Raw genomic sequence first — 20360 nt, forward strand, 5'->3', positions numbered from 1 at the left:
TGGAGTAATTTGTTTCTTTTAGATTGGATTATTGCAATGTTCTATTTTCTGGTTTACTGCAGTCCAGCATTAGGGATATCCAATAGGTTCAAAATGCTGCTGCCAGACTTTTGACACGAAGCAGAAAGTTTGCCCACATTACACCCGTTTTGGCATCTCTTCACTGGCTTCCTGTCTCTGTGAGATTGGATTTTAAGGTTCTGCTACTAGCCTATAAAATTGTTCACAGACTGGCACCTCCCTACTTAGCTGATCTAATTATAGCTTACATACCGGCCCGGGTTTTGCGTTCACAGGATGCAGGACTACTTTGTGTCATTAGGGTGAATAAAAAGTCTGCGGGTCATAGAGCTTTCTATTATCATGTCCCTGTTCTGTGGAATGATCTCCCTCCCTGAGACTTTCAAGTCCAGACTTAAGTCACACTTATTTTCCCTTTCGTATTGCTAGCATACTGGCATAGTATGTTACTATGCGTTTTACTTTTTTACTGTATTTTTTAAAATCTTTTGGTTCATTTTATTTTTTTTCTGAATTGTTTTGTGTGAAGAGCCTTGAAGCGACTCTGTTGTGATTTGGCACTATATAAGATGAATAAACTGAAATTGAATTGAATACCTTTGACTGACCATTGTGTGGTATGGCAGACGTCTAATTTTAAAAAATAATAATAATAATAATTAAAAAAGGCTAAACAAGAAATGAATGGGACACAAGTATGGATGGGACAGAGCTAGTAGAGCTCCTAATGAACTCAAAACTGTGTTATCCCCATTCTCAAAATTGTATAATGTAGGTGTTAACATGTTATACATTAAATGATTTCTTATGACATATATTGGTGGTGATATTATTACATTTCTGTATGCTTTGTAAACAAACAGTAAACAGTTATTAAAGAAACCAATCCAATCTCACACCAGTTCATGATGGCGTCAGGAAAATTAATTTAATCTATTAGATTGTGATACTGTCATGAAATGTGTTATGTTTTCATGACTGTATCAGAAAATAGTTTTGTGATGGAATCACAATATTTGGGATGACATGGTGGGTTACGGTTAGGGTTAAAAAAGTGAACTAAATTTGGTCACGTCATGAAAATTTGATGCATTTCATGACATATTATGACAAAAAAGAAAGAAAACGTGAGACTGGTCTGAAACAATCTTCTATGACTGGTATTAAATTTATATAACTTGAGATTTGAGGAAAAAAATGCACTTATCTGGCCATGCAGTAAGAAGAAAACATAATTAATTAGCTTCAATTAAGCAAATGAAGTTACCAAGTTGATGTAAATATTACTTGTTAATTTGGATCAACGGAGTTCTTTTGAATGTTATCAATTGAAGCACTTAATTCGGTTGCCCCAACAATTCTTTAAACTATAAAAAATTAAAAAGCCACAATTATATAAGTCATCCAGTTCCAAAAAAAGTGGTTGTTTAAATGGGGAAAATAATCTACAATTAGTTGTCACAATTTGTTAGAATTTGCTTTATCTATTTAAACAAGCATGGTTTGTCGATCTGGTTGACGTAATTACATTAAGTAAATATAGCATCTCTTTTCTTCATGTTTTTAATTGTATTTCTTCTTTTTTATCACTAATGTACTGACAATTACAAAGCACACTCTACAAAATGAAATATTCACTTAATCTACTTTGTCAACCAATTTTGAATGGGAAATAAAATGTAAAATTAACTATACATTTTGTTTCTCATTTAAACAGCCAGGTTTTTGGGACCCCTTGACCTACCCAGATTAAGGAAATAAAACATTTAATTTTGTGGAGTGTAAAGTTTGTTGCCAGGATTATTTTATTGTTATTGTGAGCATACAGATGATTGTTGTGACGGATGGCTGCCCTGTTCATTCTCATTCATTTTGTTTTATTCTTAAACTTAAGAAAGAAAAGATTTGTCATAAATAAAACAATCACGAAAGGTGCACTCAGATGTTTGATTGTTAGGGAAAAAAAAAGATGTCTCATGGTTAAAAACATTTAACATATCCTTGGAATTTGCAATAGAAAATCAAAAAGTTGGAATATTTTGCTTTTGGTTAACCTATAGGTAGTAGTTGTGCCTGGATGGAAGAAATTTTATGTTCTTTGGTAAAATAAAATAATTTACTTTTTTTAATATTGTATATGTGGCTTTCTGTAAAATGTTTCTTTTGAAACACTGACAGTATTGATGGAGGCTTTGGATTTAACACAGCATATTTCTGCTTTATCACTTTTTTATTGGGTAACAAGAGATATATGAGCTTCTCTCCTTTTTCAGCAAAGCAGCATCTCAAGTAGCTCAAGATATGAACTCAAAGAAATACACGCCTCCTTCACAAGGTCAGTCTGCTGAAGTGTGGAAACCTGTGCGTTCTGTTATTTTTTGTTTCTTGATGAGTTAACATGATGCACCTTTCCTCTCTGAGCAGCCCCTCAGCAGGTGAAAAAGAAACCGGTAAGTGACTGAAAACTTTTAAATACAAAAAAAAAAGAAAATATGGTAGTTAAAAAAAAAAACCTAAATCTTTTGAGTTCAATGGTTAAAAAAAAAAAAAAAATCCAAATTACTTTACTAATTACATTACTTGAATAATAAATGTAATTTAGGGGGTACATGCAGCAGACCAGGCCTTAAATACAGGATGGATTTGTTTTTCTTAAGGCTTTTTTTATGCTTCTACTACTCCGTAACTCCATGACGGCACAATCACTTCAACATGGCTGTGAACCTTTCGTATTTTTCCGTTGGGGTTAATGTGTTGGTTAGTGTTGCAGTGAGGTCCACCTCCAGAACAGTAGGAGGCATGACGTTTTTTTTTGTGAAGGCTGGCCTACTATCCCATAACATCTGTGGCTGTGAATAGCTGATTGTGAAACTGGCAAAGTGAGACTCCAGAAATGATGTTGTCCGTTGACCAGTCAGAGCCTGTGCAGTCTCCCTTGTCTCAACGTGTACTGTGCATCCAGAAAGTATTCACACCGCTTCACATTTTCCACACTTTGTTACAGCATTATTCCAAAATGGATGAAATTCATTTTTTCATGAAAATTCTGCACACCATACCCTATATTGACAGTGAAAAAAGTTTTTATTTTTTTTATTTTTGAAAAGTTATATATATAAAAAGAAACAACTAAGAAATCACATGTACATAAGTGTGCTGTTAGATCTCAGTGCCGCATTTGATACAGTGGATCATCACATTCCACTTTATAGGCTGGAAAATCATTTTTGGATTACTGAGAGTGCCCTTGCATGGTAGACGTCATACTTGACCAGTCGTTCTCATGTGTTTTGTACAGTAACACTACCTCTAACGTTAGTGACATGAAATTTGGGGTTCCACAGGGGTCCGTCTTAGGCCCCCTACTTTTCGCCCTTTATATAGCACCCTTTGGCACATATTGCACCATTTTAGGATTACCTTTCACTGCTATGCTGATGATACTCAGTTATACATGCCGATAACTGCTGGTAATCTCGTTCACATAAAATCCTTAGAAGATTGCCTTGCAGCAGTGAGACGTTGGATGTCTAGAAACTTCCTACTTTTAAACATTGATAAGACTGAAATGATGGTTCTTGGTCCAGTAAGACATCGGCATCAATTTGACCAGTTAACGCTTAGCCTAGGCTCCTGTGTCATATATCACACTGACAAAGTGAGGAACCTTGGGGTATTTTTTGATGCTACATTGTCCTTTGACCTCCACATTAGAAATATTACGAGGACTGCTTTCTTACACCTGCGAAATATAGCAAAGATTCATCCCATCCTATCTATGGCTGATGCTGAGACCCTGATCCATGTGTTTAACTCTTCTAGACTGGACTACTGCAATGTTCTATTTTCTGCTTTACTGCAGTCCAGCATTGGGGCTCTCCAACTGGTTCAAAATGCTGACACAAAGCAGAAAGTTTGACCAAATTACACCCATTATGGCATCCCTTCACTGGCTTCCTGTCCCAGTGAGATCAGATTTTAAGGTTCTGCTACTAGCCTATAAAATTGTTCACAGATTGGCACCTCCCTACCTAGCTGACCTAATTAAACCTTACATACTGGCCCGGGCTTTGCGTTCTCAGGGTGCAGGACTACGTTGTGTCCCTAAGGTGAATAAGAAGTCCGCAGGTCACAGAGCTTTCTCTTATCATGCCCCTGTTCTGTGGAATGATCTCCCTGCGTCAATAAAACAGACTCTATGGAGACTCTATGAAGTCCAGACTTAAGATGCACTTATTTTCCCTTTCGTATGGCTAGCATACTGGTGTATAATTCTATGTTTTTTACTCTTTTAATTCATTTTATTAGGAAATGGAGCATGCCGCAGCCTCAACTTTACCTAAATTCTGGGTCTTTTAGTGAAGCTTAGGGCTCGTGGCCCACAATCACTTTAGTATTTCTTGTTTTTCTTGTTGTTTAATGTTGACAAATAAAACAGTATTTCTTGTCTTTCTGATGCCTGATTCTGTTTTTTCTCTCTGTTTAAGGTGCAGCTTCATCCAGAGATGGGAGTTGTATTTGTGCTGGAGAACCTCCTGTCCTGTGCGCCAACATCATTTCCTGTATATTCCTTTTGTGAATTGTTTTGTAATTTGTGTCTGTAGCATGGCCCAAGCAGAGGGTCACCCCTTTGAGTCTGGTCTGCTTGAGGTTTCTTCCTAAGGGGGAGTTTTTCCTTACCACTGCTGTTTTGGGGATTAGTAAGGTTAGACCTTACTTGTGTGAAGCGCCTTGAGGCAACTCTGTTGTGATTTGGCGCTATATAAATGAAAATAAATTGAAATTGAAATAAGTGTTCACACAGCTTAATTGGAGTCCACCTGGGGTAAATTCAGTTGATTGGACATGATGTGGAAAGCCACAAACCTGTCTACAGTGGGGTAAAAAAGTATTTAGTCAGTCACCGATTGTGCAAGTTCTCCTACTTAGAAAGATGAGAGAGGTCTGTAATTTTCAGCATAGGTACACCTCAACTATGAGACAAAATGAGAAAAAAAAAATCCAGGAAATCACATTGTAGGATATTTTAAAGAATTTATTTGTAAATTATGGTGGAAAATAAGTATTTGGTCACCCACAAACAAGCAAGATTTCTGGCTTTCACAGACCTCTAACTTCTTCTTTAAGAAGCTCTTCCATCCTCCACCTGTTACCTGTATTAATGGCATCTGCTGGAACTCGTTATCTGTATAAAAGACACCTATCCACAGCCTCAAACAGTCAGACTCCAAACTCAACCATGGCCAAGACCAAAGAGCTGTCGAAGGACACCAGGAAGAAAACTGTATATGTGCACCAGGCTGGGAAGAGTGAATCTACAATAGTCAAGCAGGTTGGTGTGAATAAATCAACTGTGGGAGCAATTGTAAGAAAATGGAAGACATACAAGACCATTGATAATCTCCCTCGATTTGGAGGCTCCACACAAGCTCTCATCCCGTGGGGTCAAAATGGAGGGACCTGATGAATGACCTGCAAAGAGCTGGGACCAAAGTAACAAAGGCTACACACTACGCAGAGAGGGACTCAGATCCTGCAGTGCCAGGCGTGTCCCCCTGCTTAAGCCAGTACATATCCAGGCCCATCTGAAGTTTGCCGGAGAGCATTTGGATGATCCAGAAGAGAAATAGGAGAATATCATGTGGTCAGATGAAACCAAAATAGAACATTTTGGTAAAAACTCAACTTGTCATGTTTAGAGGAAGAAGAATGCTGGGTTGCATCCCAAGAACACCATATCTACTGTGAAGCATGGGAGTGGAAACATCATGCTTTGGGGCTGTTTTTCTGCAAAGGGGACAGGACGACTGATAGGTGTTAAGGGAAGAATGAACGGGGCCAAGTATCATAAGATTTTAAGTCAAAACATCCTTCCATCAGTGAGAGCACTGAAGATGCAACGTGGCTGGGTCTTCCAGCATGACAATGATCCCAAACACACCACTCAGGCAACGAAGGAGTGGCTCCATAAAAAGCACTTCAAGGTCCTGGAGTGGCCGATCCAGTCTCCAGACCTCAACCCCATAGAAAATTTGTGGAGGGAGTTGAAAGTCTGTGTTGTCCAGTGACAGCCACAAAACATCACTGCTCTAGAGGAGATCTGCATGGAGGAATGAGCCAAAATACCAGCTACAGTGTGTGCAAACCTGGTGAAGACTTACAGGAAACGTTTGACCTCTGTCATTGCCAACAAAGATTATATTACAAAGTATTGAGTTGAACTTTTGTTACTGACAGAATACTTATTTTCCACCATAATTTACAAATAAATTCTTTAAAAATCCTACAATGTGATTTCCTGGATTTTTTTTTTTTTTCTCATTTTGGCTCTTTGTACCTATGATGAAAATTTCAGACCTCTCTCATCTTTCTCAGTAGGAGAACTTGGACAATCAGGGACTGACTAATGCTTTTTTGCCCCGCTGTACATATAAGGTCTCACAGTTGACAGTGCATGTCAGAGCACAAACATGAATTCAAAGAAATTGTCAGTAGACCTGGCTGTGCCCCAATGCTCCCCATCCAACATGATGGAGTTTGAGTGGTGCTGCAAAGAGCAATGAGAAAAACTGCCCAAAGATAGGTGTGCCAAGCTTGTAGCATCATATTCAAGAAGACTTGAGGCTGTAATTGCTGCCAAAGGTGCATCAAAGAAGTAATGAGCAAATGGTGTGAATACTTATATACACGTGATTTCTTTTTTTTTATATATAAATTTGGAAAAGAAAATAATCAGTTTTTCATGTTGCTATTATGGGGTACTGTGTGTAGACTTTTAAGGAGTTTTTTTTTGTAACATAATAAAATGTGAAAAAAGTGAAGCACTGTGAAATCTTACAGGATGCACTGGTGTTTCAATATTTGGGAGGTGCAAATCACGCTATGGAGAGGGGCTCAGAGGGGGTCGCAATGACAGAGAGGGCTCTGCATGGCTACAGAATATGGAGTAGCACAGATCGGGTTTAATCTATTTTGAGCACATAAACTGAGATCCAACCATTTCAAGGCCAAAGTTTGCTTACAGCAGAGTCCTTTCAACATGCATTATTGTAGAATGTAGGTCTTACACCATGTGAAATGTGTCTTTGCTTTTTTCCATATGACACTGTTGTTATTATGACACTCAGCATCCACATTGTGTAAGCAGCAAGAGGACTCACACTCATCTGCCTTCCAATGGATGTGTTGGTCTTAGAATTACATGTGGTCAGGTGCAGTGTTGGCGCATTATGTTTATGAGGCAACAGAAAGCAACTGCACCAATCAAATACCTGATCTATGTATCTTTCAATACAGCTTGTAGGTCAGGTGAACCCTGCAAAATTGAGCCAAGGATTTTCCTGCTATTTATACAACACAGTACTCGGATGTACCTTACGCAGGCTGGCTGATATTTGTAGAACTACAATACAATCAAACTACAATACAACTGAATTGAAAAGAAAAATGACACATGATGTAACAGTAAACAGTAACAGAAAAATATGGCATATATCATATTTTTATGCTCCCCATTTCACCACCAAGTTGGGGCTCAATCAATCAATCAATCAACTTTTTTCTTGTATAGCGCCAAATCACAACAAACAGTTGCCCCAAGGCGCTCCACATTGCAAGGCAAGGCCATACAATAATTATGAAACACAGTCTACGTCTAAAGCAACATAACCAAGGGATGGTCCAGGGTCACCCGATCCAGCCCTAACTATAAGCCTTAGCGAAAAGGAAAGTTTTAAGCCTAATCTTAAAAGTAGAGAGGGTATCTGTCTCCCTGATCTGAATTGGGAGCTGGTTCCACAGGAGAGGAGCCTGAAAGCTGAAGGCTCTGCCTCCCATTCTACTCTTACAAACCCTAGGAACTACAAGTAAGCCCGCAGTCTGAGAGCGAAGCGCTCTAATGGGGTAATATGGTACTATGAGGTCCCTAAGATAAGATGGGACCTGATTATTCAAAACCTTATAAGTAAGAAGAAGAATTTTAAATTCTATTCTAGCATTAACAGGAAGCCAATGAAGGGAGGCCAACACGGGTGAGATATGCTCTCTCCTGCTAGTCCCCGTCAGTACTCTAGCTGCAGCATTCTGAACCAACTGAAGGCTTTTTAGGGAACTTTTAGGACAACCTGATAATAATGAATTACAATAGTCCAGCCTAGAGGAAACAAATGCATGAATTAGTTTTTCAGCATCACTCTGAGACAAGACCTTTCTGATTTTAGAGATATTGCGTAAATGCAAAAAGGCAGTCCTACATATTTGTTTAATATGCGCTTTGAATGACATATCCTGATCAAAAATAACTCCAAGATTTCTCACAGTATTACTAGAGATCAGGGAAATGCCATCCAGAGTAACGATCTGGTTAGACACCATGCTTCTAAGATTTGTGGGGCCAAGTACAATAACTTCAGTTTTATCTGAGTTTAAAAGCAGGAAATTAGAGGTCATCCATGTCTTTATGTCTGTAAGACAATCCTGCAGTTTAGCTAATTGGTGCGTATCCTCTGGCTTCATGGATAGATAAAGCTGGGTATCATCTGCGTAACAATGAAAATTTAAGCAATACCGTCTAATAATACTGCCCAAGGGAAGCATGTATAAAGTGAATAAAATTGGTCCTAGCACAGAACCTTGTGGAACTCCATAATTAACTTTAGTCTGTGAAGAAGATTCCCCATTTACATGAACAAACTGTAATCTATTAGACAAATATGATTCAAACCACCGCAGCGCAATGCTCAACACATTAAAGAGGAGGACTTGTTGCAGTAAACATTCAATTGCTTCACCTCAGGGAGCTGGGGTGGATGAATGCTGCTTCTGCTCAGGTGTCTTGGAACTTTTGCATGCAGAACCCTTTCCTTGCAAGAAAACCTCTCACTTCTGATCTCCACAGCTAAATAGAAAAGTGTCTCTTAAAAGCAGTAATTAGGTGCAACTCTGATTGGTTTATTTCATGTTGTGCCCAAAAAACACCCATGGCTAAAGTGACTAAATACAACCCCTTTGTGGGCTGCACCTTGTTTGCCATTCTGATTATGCAATTAAGCCTTGTTGCATTCAGTGTCAGCATTAAATCACTGTCAGATTCATGTGTTTCAGAGGTATATGTCAAATTATATGAGAAATACTTTAATGCTTTTTGTCTGGTCTTTGTGGGTTCAGGGGGAGCAAGTGGCTATGTATGACGTTGTGCCTACAATGCGTCCTGTAGTTCTTATGGGGCCGTCTCTGAAGGGCTTAGAGGTAAATCACACCATTTTTATGAGAATTTGCCCATTTTTACATGAACACTGGTACAACCACAATTCCAATGAATTTGGGACGTTGCACAAAAACAGTAAAGTTTATCAGTTTGAACATTAAATATCTTGTCTTTGTGGTGTATTCAATTGAATATAGGTTGAAGAGGATTTGCAAATCATTGTATTCTGTTTTTATTTACATTTTACACAACATCCCAACTTCATTGGAATTGCGGTTATACTTTCCACAATCTGAAGAATGCATTTTTACTCAAAACTGTTTGCTTCTTTCAATTCCAGGTTACAGACATGATGCAGAAAGCACTATTTGACTTTTTAAAACACAGATTTGAAGGCAGGTAAGTTACAATTGACTGCTTTGGTGTTATTTATTACATGCTGCCAGTCAAAAGTGTGGACTGAGTCTGTCCTCACTACTGACTGGCAGTGTGTGTGGTGAGAAAATGTAACAAAATACCTCCTGGTTGGGTAATAACGCCTTTTACTTTGTCTCTTCACTAGAATTACTATTACACGAGTGACGGCAGACATCTCTCTGGCTAAACGGTCCATACTCAACAATCCAGGCAAAAAAGCCTTAATTGACCGCTCGAACACCCGCTCCAATTTAGGTACATTACTTTTCAAGCCACCTTTGGTCCATCAACAGAATAGTACACAAATCTGACTTTGGAACACCATCCTTCAGTTTGCTTTATTTTTTGGTTTATGGCACACTTCATACAGTAGTGGTCAGAATAACAGTAGTGCTATGTGACTAAAAAGATTAATCCAGGTTTTGAGTATATTTCTTATTGTTACATGAGAAACAAGGTACCAGTAGATTCAGTAGATTCTCACAAATCCAACAAGACCAAGCATTCATGATATGCACACTGTTAAGGCTATGAAATTGGGCTATTATTAAAAAAAAGTAGAAAAGGGGTGTTCACAATAATAGTAGCATCTGCTGTTGACGCTACAAACTCAAAACTATTATGTTTAAACTGCTTTTTTAGCAATCCTGTAAATCACTAAACTTGTATTTAGTTGTATAACCACAGTTTTTCATGATTTCTTCACATCTGCGTGCCATTAATTTTGTTGGTTTGGAACCAAGAGTTTGCTCATTTACTAGTGTGCTTGGGGTCATTGTCTTGTTGAAACACCCATTTCAAGGGCATGTCCTCTTCAACATAAGGCAACATGACCTCTTCAAGTATTTTGACATATCCAAACTGATCCATGATACCTGGTATGCAATATATATGCCCAACACCATAGTAGGAGAAACATGCCCATATCATGATGCTTGCACCACCATTTTTCACTGTCTTCACTGTGAACTGTGGCTTGACTTCAGAGTTTGGTGGTCGTCTCACAAACTGTCTGCGGCCCTTGGACCCAAAAAGAACAGTTTTACTCTCATCAGTCCACAAAATATTCCTCCATTTCTCTTTAGGCCAGTTGATGTGTTCTTTGGCAAATTGTAACCTCTTCTGCACGTCTTTTATTTAACAGAGGGACTTTGTGGGGGATTCTTGCAAATAAATTAGCTTCACACAGGCGTCTTCTGTCACAGCACTTACAGGTAACTCCAGACTGTCTTTGATCATCATGGAGCTGATCAATGGGTGAGCCTTTGCCATTCTGGTTATTCTTCTATCCATTTTGATGGTTGTTTTCCATTTTCTTCCACGTGTCTCTGGTTTTTTGTCCATTTTAAAGCATTGGAGATCATTGTAGATGAACAGCCTATAATTTTTTGCACCTGCGTACAGGTTTTCCCCTCTCCAATCAACTTTTTAATCAAACTACGCTGTTCTTCTGAACAATGTCTTGAACGTCCCATTTTCCTCAGGTTTTCAAAGAGAAAAGAATGTTCAACAGGTGCTGGCTTCATCCTTAAATAGGGGACACCTGATTCACACCTGTTTGTTCCACAAAATTGACAAACTCACTGACTCAATGCCACACTACTATTATTGTGAACACCCCCTTTTCTACTTTTTTTTTTACTAATAGCCCAATTTCATAGCCTTAAGAGTGTGCATATTATGAATGCTTGGTCTTGTTGGATTTTTGAGAATCTACTGAATCTACTGGTACCTTGTTTCCCATGTAACAATAAAAAATATACTCAAAACCTTTTTAGTCACATAGCACTACTATTATTCTGAACACTACTGTACATGTAGAACCTTAAAGGGGAACTCTGAAATTTCTCAACCTGGGCTTTATTTTAGAGGTTTTGGGGATCAACATTTCACTTGAACAGAAATCATTTCAGTCTGTCTGATACTGAGTTAGAATGTTAACATTGTCATCTACTAAAAGGCTATACTGTAATGGTAACTGGCAAGATAACTGAGTTATTAGTTATTATTGTTATTAGTAGAAGAACATGTCCCTCACTGATAATTGGCTTTTAATTAGTTAGCATTGAACCATGTTACCAAATCAAAAGCAGGCTCAAGTGAGATCGAGTAAAGGCTCCTTGACACTTGCTCGCATTTAACCCCACACTGCCGCGCAATTCCTCGTACCAATGTGACCCGCTGGATGCTGCACTTAGGGCCCCTTCACACATAGCGCAAATACGTACAACTCAGGGTGACTCACGGTGGTAGAGCTCGTATGAGCACACCACAAAACATTCCGCAGACAAGCAGGCGTGCATGACGCTGGTGCAACGTTCATACACATGACAGTGTCTTTCAAGCAGGAACACAGTGGGAGCTGCTGCAGTTGCTCCCACTGTGTTCCATGGGATGAGGTGCACCACATTGCACCGCTGATGTGGAGGAAAATAAAATAAAAACCATCTGTATAATTAATGAATATCACTGGGTTGATATAAATAATACATACAAGGGAACGCAATACAGAGCCCCTGTACTCTGTCTTTCAGTGGCTGGTGTGCACAAATAGTTGTAGCAACAGGTGTACAAGGCAGCTATGATTTTATACGTTTTGCACACGATTCCTACTTCATGCGCACTTTATGCGCAAATCGACCAAATTTGTACTATGTGTAAAATAATTATTTTGTAGCAGATTAATCATTTGCTCTCATAATTTTGCTGATGAAACCACCTCTAATCACTCTGGAATCACAGAGGAATTTTCTGTCACTGCAGCTTTTCTTGTGCGCATCATAACGTGGAGAACACATTTGGAATCGTCTCGGAGGTAATTCTTTATAATATTTATATTGTAATGGCTTGGTAAACAGTTGCATTTTCATTCCTTCTTAGGAGTATCTGTAAAATTATGTTTATTATAGATTTAACATCTCGTCATAATTGCTCAGATTAGCTGTGCTGTGATGTGCTGCGCTGACGCAGTGACACAGTGTTTTTGAATTATTTGCACTATGTTCACATGTAGTTCACAAATTTAATGTGTGCCAGAGATTTTAAACATTTCAAAATTTTCTTTGCACACTTGCACGCAGCCGCGCACAGTTTTTACAATCAGTTACAATGAGTTTACAGATTGCATACCAGTGCGCGTATCCAATTCAAGGTACCTTAAGATGCAATCTGTGTAATCAGTTACTTTCAAGTTTCTTTACAATTACAGAAGCAAACATGCACGCGTGTACCTCTGTCGAGATTGGCTCCACTTGCATTGACATTTTCGCCAATAAGCAGTTTAACTTTTGACAGTTTTAACTTGTCTTGTGCATAGTTGTTTAGCCTCAATGCCCAATACTGGACTGCTTAAAATCACTTTTCTCCAAGGCGATTTACGTCTAAAAATAAGGCCCTGGTTGAAAATCTGGAGTTGCCCTTTAATTAGATCAAAACAACAATCCTATCTGAGGTTAAATGTGCTACATTTATGTCACTGACAGGAAAAATTATGAGTTTATGGCACATTTGCTGTCGTTGTCTCAGAGATAATGAGCGTTTGTGAATGTGCCTGTCATTAGAAGAGGAATGGATGGAGAACAAATAGAAGGCGGATAAGATTTATGGTTGTCTCTGTCTTTTTTTTTATTGCTGTCTCCCAGATGCTGCTGGTATGTATGACTCAAAAACTTGATGGTTCATCTAATGCTCCAACTTCCATCTTAATCAGAAATTTTTGACATAATTGTTATATGTGTGTGTGCATACAGTGTATATATACTGTGTTTGTTAATTTGTGACATGTGCAATATAATGCGAATGTATTTTTTGTATTATATTGGTAACTGAAGTTCAAAAATCTTATCTCCTGTGTTTTCCATTATTCCTAGGCTCAGGCAAAAGCCTAGGTATCAATGCTGTAAATATAATGAGTGAATAGACTGATAAATGAGCCCGCTTCCTTCCATTTGTTGGCATGATAACTGGGGCACAAAAAATGCTATCGTCTTTTATGTCTCAAAATTATGAGATTGTGGAAAACTGCAGGCAAATTTAATGTGTGAAATTTAAAAGAAAATTTACTTCATACCTAAATAACTAATAATTATATATATATGTGTGTGTGTGTGTGTGCGCACGCACAAGTAAAATGTGTGTTTTACCTTTTTTTTAAAAATGCTTTCCTTAAAGTGAAAAACAAGTTTATTCAGTTGCTCTCCTGCAATTTGTAAATTGTATTTAACAATTTTTAGAATAAATATATATATATATATATATATATATATATATATAAAGAACTTCAACTAATATTTCAAGCACTAACTTGACCTGGATCTCTCAGCATTGCTCCTACATGGTCTTCATATTTCTAGTTCTTGATGCATGTACAGTGGCAAAGAGGTTTCACTGAAATATGTCATCTGATGTTGAGTGAGGGCACATGGTGCATGATATCAAAATCCCAGATTCCAGTAGGAGTTACTTCCTTTGGTCTGTTCTTGCAGCTCAGATTCAAGGTGAGGTGGAGCGTATCTTTGAGCTGGCCCGCAGCTTGCAGCTGGTCATCCTGGATGCAGACACGGTCAACCATCCTCTCCAGGTGTCAAAAACCTCACTGGCGCCCATTCTTGTCTATGTCAAGATCTCCTCACCAAAGGTAAATGTCTTTCAAAAAGATCTATATTTAAACCAAAACAAACAACTTGTTTTGGTGGTATGAAACCTTCTGTAGTCACCATTGTGCGAGTCACATACTTGGGGTAATTTTGGAAATGATTTGCTTGTTTTGTGTCCATAATTACTCACTAAAATACCAGCAGCAGATAATCTATGACGGTGTTGCCTAAGGGGACAAAACAACACTGACAATCAAACCTTAATATACTATGGATGACACAAATATATTATGGTGGCCTTCCCACTGTGCTCTCTGTAGCCAGGTAGGGATCACTTGAAAATTACACAGGGGTGAAAATTTAAAAATGCTCCAGCTCTGTTGATGAGTACGGTGCATCTGGAAATATTCACAGCGCTTCACTTTTCCCACATTTTGTTATGTTACAGCCTTATTCCAAAAGGAAGTAAATATATTTTTCCCTCAAGATTCTACTCACAACACCCCATAATGACAAGATGAAAAAAAGCTTTTTTGAAATTTTTTCAAATTTATTTAAAATAAAAAACTAAGAAATCACGTGTACGTAAGTATTCACACCCTTTGCTCAATACTTTGTTGATGAACCTTTGGCAGCAATTACAGCCTCAAGTCTTCTTGAACATGATGCCACAAGCTTGGTGCACCTATCTTTGGGCCATTTTGTCCATTCCTTTTTGCAGCACCTCTCAAACTCCATCAGGTTGGATGGGGAGCGTCGGTGCACAGCCATTTTCAGATCTCTCCAGAGATGTTCAATCAGATTCAGGTCTGAGCTCTGGCTGGGCCACTCAAGGACATTCACAGAGTTGTCCTGAATTCAAGAGTGCTCTGGAGCAGGTTTTCATCCAGGATGTCTCTGTACATTGCTGCATTCATCTTTCCCTCAATCCTGACTAGTCTTCCAGTTCCTGCCACTGAAAACATCCCCTACCACCACGTTTCACTGTAGAGATGGTGCCTGGTTTCCTCCAAACATGACGCCTGGCATTAACGCCAATAAGTTCAATCTTTGTCTCATCAGACCAGAGAATTTTGTTTCTCATAGTCTGAGAGTCCTTCAGGTGCCTTTTTTAAAATCCAGGTGGGCTGCCATGTGCCTTTTCCTAAGGAGTGGCTTCCATCTAGCCACTCTGCCATACAGACCTGATTGATGGATTGTTGCAGAGATGGTTGTCCTTCTGGAAGGTTCTCTTCTCTCCACAGAGGAATGCGGGAACTCTGACAAATTGATTGTCAGATTCTTAGTCACCTCCCTGACTAAGGCCCTTCTCCACAATCTCTCAGTTTAGACGGGCGGCCAGCTCTTGGAAGAGTCCTGGTGGATCCAAACTTCTACCATTTACAGATGATGGAGGCCACTGTACTCATTAGGACCTTCAAAGCAGCAGAAATGTTTTCGTACCCTTCCCCAGATTTGTGTCTACAGACAGTTGCTTTGTCTTCATGCTTGGTTTGTGCTATGAAGGCACTGTCAGCTTTGGGACCTTATATGTAGACAGGTGTGTGCCTTTCCAAATCATGTCCAATCAACTACATTTACCCCAGGTGGACTCCAATTAAGCTGTAGAAACATTGCGAGGATGATCAGTGGAATCAGGATGCACCTGAGCTCAATTTTGAGCTTCATGGCAAAGACTGTGAAAAGTTATATACATGTGATTTCTTTGTTTGCTTTTTTAATAAATTTGCAACAAAAAAAATTGTGTCATTATGGGGTGTTGTGTGTAGAATTTTGAGGAAAAAATGAATTATGGAATATGGTTGTAACGTAACAAAATGTGGAACGACTGCAGCGCTGTTAATCCTTTCTGGATGCACTGTATGCCACATTATTTGACTGATCATAATGATTCAAAAAAGATTCATTTTTTCCCCATCTACAGCTAAAAAGTATAGAGTTATGAGGTAAAAGAGGAAACAGTCATAATCGTCAATTTGAGCTTGTCCAGGTGTTAAAAATTAATTGGCATAAAGTGATGCCTATTGTTTGAGCTAATAGAATTGGAAAAAGGGAACAGTTTTTGCTTTTTTGAATTATGTCACCAAATAACATGCAAACAACGATCCAGTGTCCATGTGACCTCCAAAAAGTCAAATTACTGGTGACAATATCTGCCAAACAAAAACTGGTGGGTGGTTGCCACTGTTGCCTCTCAGCAACAGTGTTTGGAGTTTACATGTTTGCGTGGGTTCCCTCCGAGTGTCCAGGGTGTACCCCACCTTTTGCCCATTGGCAGATGGTATAGGCTCCAGTTCTCCTGTGATCCTTATTTGGAGTATCGGGTATAGAAAAGTAAAATTCAAATGAAGTGGGGACAAAAATAATAGTTTTACATAAATTTTCATCGTAGGTTTTATAGAGAAACTGTTACTTTACAGATGGTTCCCAAATTCTAATGCTCAAATATCTTCAATAAACTATAGCATTAACAGTTCCGCAACCTTAAAATTACAATGAAAACAATGTTCGTGTTAACATGGCCACAAACATTATATAAAGAGATACATATTTAATTATAGATAATTACTGTAAATTTAACCAAAATTTCTTTGTAATATAAGAAAGCTGAAAATCATATAAAAATAGTACTTTTTGTGTTATTTAATTAATAAATTAATACATTTAATAAATAAATTATTTGTCATTATAGGCATAACACCTAAAGCAGGTGGTTTATTACAATTTACAGACAATGGCTGTATTTTAAAATAAAACTGAAAGCCACTACAAAGCTGAACAAATGGTGCAAAAAAAACAAAAAAAAACAAATTCTATTAGTACCAACAATAATTTGTATCACTTTTCTAACTGAGGTCTAACAGAACTGCTTGTTCTGTTAGACCTCAGTGCTGCTTTTGATACTGTTGACCATAAAATTTTATTACAGAGATTAGAGCATGCCATAGGTATTAAAGGCACTGCGCTGCGGTGGTTTGAATCATATTTATCTAATAGATTACAATTTGTTCATGTAAATGGGGAATCTTCTTCACAGACTAAGGTTAATTATGGAGTTCCACAAGGTTCTGTGCTAGGACCAATTTTATTCACTTTATACGTTTCCCTTAGGCAGTATTATTAGACGGCATTGCTTAAATTTTCATTGTTACGCAGATGATACCCAGCTTTATCTATCCATGAAGCCAGAGGACACACACCGATTAGCTAAACTGCAGGATTGTCTTACAGACATAAAGACATGGATGACCTCTAATTTCCTGCTTTTAAACTCAGATAAAACTGAAGTTATTGTACTTGGCCCCACAAATCTTAGAAACATGGTGTCTAACCAGATCCTTACTCTGGATGGCATTACCCTGACCTCTAGTAATACTGTGAGAAATCTTGGAGTCATTTTTGATCAGGATATGTCATTCAAAGCGCATATTAAACAAATATGTAGGACTGCTTTTTTGCATTTACGCAATATCTCTAAAATTAGAAAGGTCTTGTCTCAGAGTGATGCTGAAAAACTAATTCATGCATTTATTTCCTCTAGGCTGGACTATTGTAATTCATTATTATCAGGTTGTCCTAAAAGTTCCCTGAAAAGCCTTCAGTTAATTCAAAATGCTACAGCTAGAGTGCTAACAGGGACTAGAAGGAGAGAGCATATCTCACCCATATTGGCCTCTCTTCATTGGCTTCCTGTTAATTCTAGAATAGAATTTAAAATTTTTCTTCTTACTTATAAGGTTTTGAATAATCAGGTCCCATCTTATCTTAGGGACCTCGTAGTACCATATCACCCCAATAGAGCACTTCGCTCTCAGACTGCAGGCTTACTTGTAGTTCCTAGGGTTTGTAAGAGTAGAATGGGAGGCAGAGCCTTCAGCTTTCAGGCTCCTCTCCTGTGGAACCAGCTCCCAATTCAGATCAGGGAGACAGACACCCTCTCTACTTTTAAGATTAGGCTTAAAACTTTCCTTTTTGCTAAAGCTTATAGTTAGGGCTGGATCAGGTGACCCTGAACCATCCCTTAGTTATGCTGCTATAGACTTAGACTGCTGGGGGGTTCCCATGATGCACTGAGTGTTTCTTTCTCTTTTTGCTCTGTATGCACCACTCTGCATTTAATCATTAGTGATTGATCTCTGCTCCCCTCCACAGCATGTCTTTTACCTGGTTCTCTCCCTCAGCCCCAACCAGTCCCAGCAGAAGACTGCCCCTCCCTGAGCCTGGTTCTGCTGGAGGTTTCTTCCTGTTAAAAGGGAGTTTTTCCTTCCCACTGTAGCCAAGTGCTTGCTCACAGGGGGTCGTTTTGACCGTTGGGGTTTTTCCGTAATTATTGTATGGCTTTGCCTTACAATATAAAGCGCCTTGGGGTAACTGTTTGTTGTGATTTAGCGCTATATAAATAAAATTGATTTGATTTGATTTGACTTTTAGCAAAAGCCAAATCAATTATAATTTTTTTTTTGGCTCTGGACAATTTGAAATCATCATTTTTGCTGTTTTTACAAACTATACTATTTTGGAATCTCTCTCATCATACAAATAATATGGTCTAATATGTAAATATAACAAGGTATACTTTAAAAAAAATGGAACATGTTTAAATTTTGCCCCGTGTAATCTTTACGTGAGCTGGCCTGGATATAGCTACACATTTTGAGTTAGGCTAATATACTATGGTATACACAGACTAGTGGTACCAAAAATTTGCTTGACCTATGGACTGTGTGTATTCCTCTGCTTCTCTTCTGTACGGCTGTGTAGGTTTTAACCAGACTGATCAAGACTAGAGGGAAGTCTCAGACCAAACATCTCAACGTTCAGCTGGTGGCAGCAGACAAACTTGCCCAATGCCCACCGGTGAGCTCCACCTAGTGGTCAATGTGTACAAATTATTGTTCTTCCTTTAATAAATGAAAGATGATTGGTTGTACAACATTACACTGTAGGTTTTGTCTCGGTTGGTGAATTGGTTAAACACTAACACTCACTTGCAAACTGGAGGAACATAATACCCGACAGTATCGTTCTATCTGAAGATTTTTCTCAGCTGATTTGAATCTTTCACAAATTCTACAGTTCACAGATCTGTGAGTCTTTGAATGTTCATCTAAAAGTGCTTGTACTCCTTATGTATGTCTCAGTGCAGAGCAGAAAGCATTATCTGATTATCTTGAGAGGTTTATTTTTAAGGCTCATTCTACCTCTGCCACTCAGTGTCAGGAGAAAAAAAAATGCATTAACCCAGATTGCTTTTAAGATCCTGGCTGTGTCAGTCTTAGAATTTGTTTTATTTTATACAATTTGAACTGATGTGATTTGGGTTACTACAATGCCATCCAATACACATACTTACATTCATATATATATATATATATATATATATATATATATATATATATATATATATATATATATATATAAACTGTCTTTCTTCAGATTTTTGTTGCTGTGCCGCAGCACACTGACACTGCCTCTGCTCACCTTTCGTTCACCCACTGGGGGCAGCACCACCTACAGTTGCCAAAAGCACAGCATAGGTGAAGGCCAGAACAAGAAGCCAGCTGTTGTATCATAGCGTAATTAACAAAGCATATCTTTTCCATTCTAAAACAGTATCACATCATTAACAAATTATAAACCAAATGTAAAATTCAAATGGGTACATTTATCTGTTGTTGCGTATGCAACTCTCGGACAAGGTGAATTTGTTTTTAGCTTGCAAAGTGAAATGTTCCTGTGACCATGTTTCAATAGAGTATCACAAAGGTTGCAGAATCTGAAGTAGCAGTCAAAAATATATACAGTCGACTCCAAAAGCATTGGAACACTTGGTTTTTCACACGTTTTAATTTGTTAATGCCATTTCAAATATAAGAAATTTAAAATTTTCTAAAATGATCTCCCTCAAACAAAAAGTAAATCTCTACGATATAAATAAATAAAAAAAAATAGAAAAGCCAAGATGATGGACGGCATAAGTAATGGAACGCTTTAGTATCATTCCTGCTAATACTCCGTTTTATTGTCAGTTTTCTTCAGACAAGTCAGGGGATGGATACATGAACATTTCCAAGTCACTGAATATGATTCTTTATTTATTTGGATCCCCATTAGCTGCAGCA

The 20360-nt window shown here is 38.2% G+C and overlaps 1 protein-coding gene across 2 annotated transcripts in view; it reads left to right on the forward strand.

Moving 5' to 3' along the window:
* cacnb2b (calcium channel, voltage-dependent, beta 2b) overlaps positions 1-20360 on the forward strand; it is a 102175-nt gene that overhangs the window by 69395 nt on the left and 12420 nt on the right. For both annotated transcript variants that reach the window (XM_034183443.1, XM_034183442.1), the window contains exons 5-12: positions 2295-2356; positions 2446-2471; positions 9187-9267; positions 9567-9625; positions 9789-9898; positions 13285-13293; positions 14128-14279; positions 19000-19095. In XM_034183443.1, the coding sequence (XP_034039334.1) occupies positions 2295-2356; positions 2446-2471; positions 9187-9267; positions 9567-9625; positions 9789-9898; positions 13285-13293; positions 14128-14279; positions 19000-19095 (595 nt within the window). The remainder of the gene's footprint in view (positions 1-2294; positions 2357-2445; positions 2472-9186; positions 9268-9566; positions 9626-9788; positions 9899-13284; positions 13294-14127; positions 14280-18999; positions 19096-20360) is intronic.

Source organism: Thalassophryne amazonica, chromosome 12 (genome assembly GCF_902500255.1).
Source record: "Thalassophryne amazonica chromosome 12, fThaAma1.1, whole genome shotgun sequence".
NCBI lineage: Eukaryota > Metazoa > Chordata > Actinopteri > Batrachoidiformes > Batrachoididae > Thalassophryne > Thalassophryne amazonica.